The sequence below is a fragment of the Lycium ferocissimum genome, chromosome 11 (genome assembly GCF_029784015.1).
Source record: "Lycium ferocissimum isolate CSIRO_LF1 chromosome 11, AGI_CSIRO_Lferr_CH_V1, whole genome shotgun sequence".
In the NCBI taxonomy this organism is placed as follows: Eukaryota; Viridiplantae; Streptophyta; class Magnoliopsida; order Solanales; family Solanaceae; genus Lycium; species Lycium ferocissimum.
In genome coordinates, this window is record NC_081352.1 from 35,416,988 (window position 1) to 35,420,295 (window position 3,308).

The following is a 3,308-nucleotide window of genomic DNA, read 5'->3' on the forward strand; positions in this document are numbered from 1 at the left end:
CCTTAAGATTGTTACCAATCTGTATTACGAAACAGTAACGTAGCAATATTTCCAGAAGTCAGTAACTTTACAAAATCAGAAAGTATAAACCAATGTAAAACAGAAGTTTTTATGTTCTTCAAGTTGGACTAGAAAAATTCCAATGGAGTAGAAAACTAGAAGGCTTTAGTCTGTGAATACGATTAAAATATATAAGCGATAATTTCCTTAAGATTGTTACCAATGCTATTGTGCAAGATAACTTAGCAATATTTCAGTCGATGCTTTACAAAATCGTAAAGTATAAACCCGAATGTAAAAACTAGAATCCGGAAAAATAATCGAGAAAAATACACGAAAATATTTTTAAGGACAAATCCGGCCATCAATGCAGTGTGTCCTTGGAAATTATTCCCTCGAAGCATTCGCGTTGAATGTGGAATATTTCCTCCCGGGATAGAAGGATTTTCACTCCTTTTTGATGTGTTGTACCAAAAACTTCGATGTCAGGCGAACCACTTAACTAAAGATATCACACGAAGTAAACTTTTAAGAGAGTAGAAGAATAGAAAAAATATCAGAAAATTCGTAAGTAATAATCCGAATATTAATGGCGGAATTTATGGCCATTAATGCCGGTTGGGAAGAGGTTTCGGCTTTCGAAAGGTTTGCGGCCTTTCGGAAAAATTCGTTTAAAAATAAAACGGAGGGAAATTTAAATTAATCGGAAAGAAACGGGTCGCGGGTCGACACGCGGATCCGGGTCACTAACGGGTCAGAATCTGGAAATAATTAATTAAATAAATAATTAATTAAATTAAAATTAAAGGAATTTTGGTCCAAAAAGATTATCAATCAATCAGATCATTTTGGTCCGAATCCGAATCAGAAACCGAGCCGAGCCGAGCGACGACGACGGCTTGAGGAGAGACCCTCTTCTTGACCCTTTTAGCAACAAGAAGGAGTGCTTCTAATTTTAAGTAGGAGAACTTTTCTTTCCACCACCTTTTATGAGGGACAAATGTTATTTCATAAAACAAAAGGAGACAACTCATTTTCCCTCCACTTCTTTTCCCTCCATTTCCCATTCAACCTATCTATTAAACCCAACAATCTCTTGATTTTTTTCACCGTATCTAAGTAGTGGCGGAGTCAGCTTCTCCAAAGGGCTGTCAAGTGATACTCCTTCGTTGAAAAAAATACATTGTTTGGATAGGTAAACTTTTTAAATGTATATATAGTATATATTGAATTCATCGTGCGGTTACTTCTCTATGTTTTGATTCTCCTTGGTGAAAATTTTGACTCCATCACTGTATTTAAGTTCTTGTTATTGTATTAAAGTTCATGACTATTACCGAGAGATAAATAAAATTTCCTTATTGTTAATCAAAAATATCGATTAGAGAATTGCAAATGGAGAATTTTTTATAGAAAGTGCTTCCCCGTAAAATGAGCAGTTTATATCAAACCAATCTGAATTGATCGGACTAATGAATATATCGCATAGCAGATTGTTAAAGAACAAATTGAAGACTCAGTCATGTACTCATTCTATTGGTGGTTTCTATCAAGTTGAGTGAAAGGGAGAAGAGCAAGAAGATCTTTTATGTGCCTGCCCTATCGAGAATGTCATAGACTTATTAGAGAATACACGTGTTTGACCCAGTAAAATCTTTGCAATGAATAAGGGATATTAATGACTATCGTGGTATTTAGGCAATGCAGATAACGATTATGTGGTTCAGAAAGCCCAATAATCTCTAAACTATTGTCCTAATAAAACCTAGACTTCCAATTAATGTACTAAAATTCTGCCACTAGTCATCAAGCAAAAGGTCAAAGCAACCCATTATTACACTATTTAGAGCGCCAAATAATTGATATGGAAGATTCAACGAAATCACACTCACCGTTTTTCGTTTACGAGACGTTTAGTTTTGAAAATGATACTTACATAGCATATTAAATTCCCAAATTTTCGATGCTATCAACTATTTGTTCTGTTTTATTTTATAGAATTTGATTGTGTATGGAATTAAATAAGGAAAAAGAGTTTTTTGACACATACAAATGTATATATAGAATTTGTAATTTAAATATGTCGTGATATTTCTACGATTATAAGATGATGTGATTAAAGATAATGTTTTTTTCAAACAAGCTATACATGAGAGAAAGAGTCACCATCAAATGAGTAAGCAAAGGTAAGCAAAATTAATTTCTCTTTCGGCTATTATTGACTCCAAAAGTTCACTGAATATAATAAGTATGAATAAAACGAAACAAAAGTCTAGCCAATCATTTTAGTTTTGATTTAAAGAGGTGAACTTAAAATTAGCAAAGAGAGAGAGGAAAAAAAAAAAAAAAAAAAAAAAAAAAAGACGACAAACTAGATTGAAACTCTGTGACTATTATTGGACCATCAGAACAACATAGAGAAAGATTGGTTGTTGAACTCTCATCAATTTCTTATTTAGCCCTCTGTTCACTTCTGCCTAAGCACATCACATGGTTGACCTGTTCACTCAAAAATCAGGACCCCAAGTGCCCTGCTTTTGAGGCATCAGTAATAATTACCAGCTCCCAATAACTACACTAGATTTGGCCAACTGTAATATAAGGTGTGGCCAAGTGTGTCAAAAATCAAAATTGTCCAAAATCTTGCAAATCCCAGTTTGTCTTCCAAGTTATTCAGTCACAAAAATGGAGTCTTGGTCGTCCAACCGTCCAAAAACCGCAAGTAACATGATATATTGACTTGTCATCACCCCACCCTTTTAAATATTTTTTCCTATTTTTGTACCAGGACATGAAAAAGTTGTAGGCCATGGAAAAATTTCTACCACTTTTCCTTCTCTGCTTCTTAATATTTCTTCAACATGTTTATGGTCAAGGAGATACAATAACTACAACTCAATTCATTAAAGATGGTGAATTTATTGTTTCCTCTGATGGAGTATTCGAGTTAGGATTCTTTAGTCCTGGAGAAACTTCTACAAATCGGTATGTTGGTATATGGTACAAAGAAATCTCTGTTATTACTCCAGTTTGGGTTGCTAATAGACTAGCTCCACTTACAAATAAAACTGGGGTCTTGAAAGTCATTCAATCAGGTCTAGTTGTTCTTCATAATGATACAAATGCAACTGTTTGGTCGACAAATTCAACAAGATCTGTTAAAAATCCCGTTGCTCAGTTACTAAACACGGGGAATTTTGTGGTGAGAGATGCTAACAACCCGAATCCCGAGAATTTTCTGTGGCAGAGCTTTGATTATCCTAGTGATACTTTAATTGCAAGTATGAAACTTGGATGGGATTTAGTGA

At 34.3% G+C, this 3,308-nt stretch overlaps 1 protein-coding gene across 1 annotated transcript in view; it reads left to right on the forward strand.

Annotated features, from left to right (window-relative positions):
* The first annotated feature begins 2,809 nt into the window (after positions 1-2,809).
* The window catches only part of LOC132038284 (G-type lectin S-receptor-like serine/threonine-protein kinase At4g27290), a 15,619-nt gene continuing 15,120 nt past the window's right edge, over positions 2,810-3,308 (forward strand). Inside the window, exon 1 of the mRNA XM_059428972.1 lies at positions 2,810-3,281. Coding sequence (XP_059284955.1) covers positions 2,810-3,281 — 472 coding nt within the window. The remainder of the gene's footprint in view (positions 3,282-3,308) is intronic.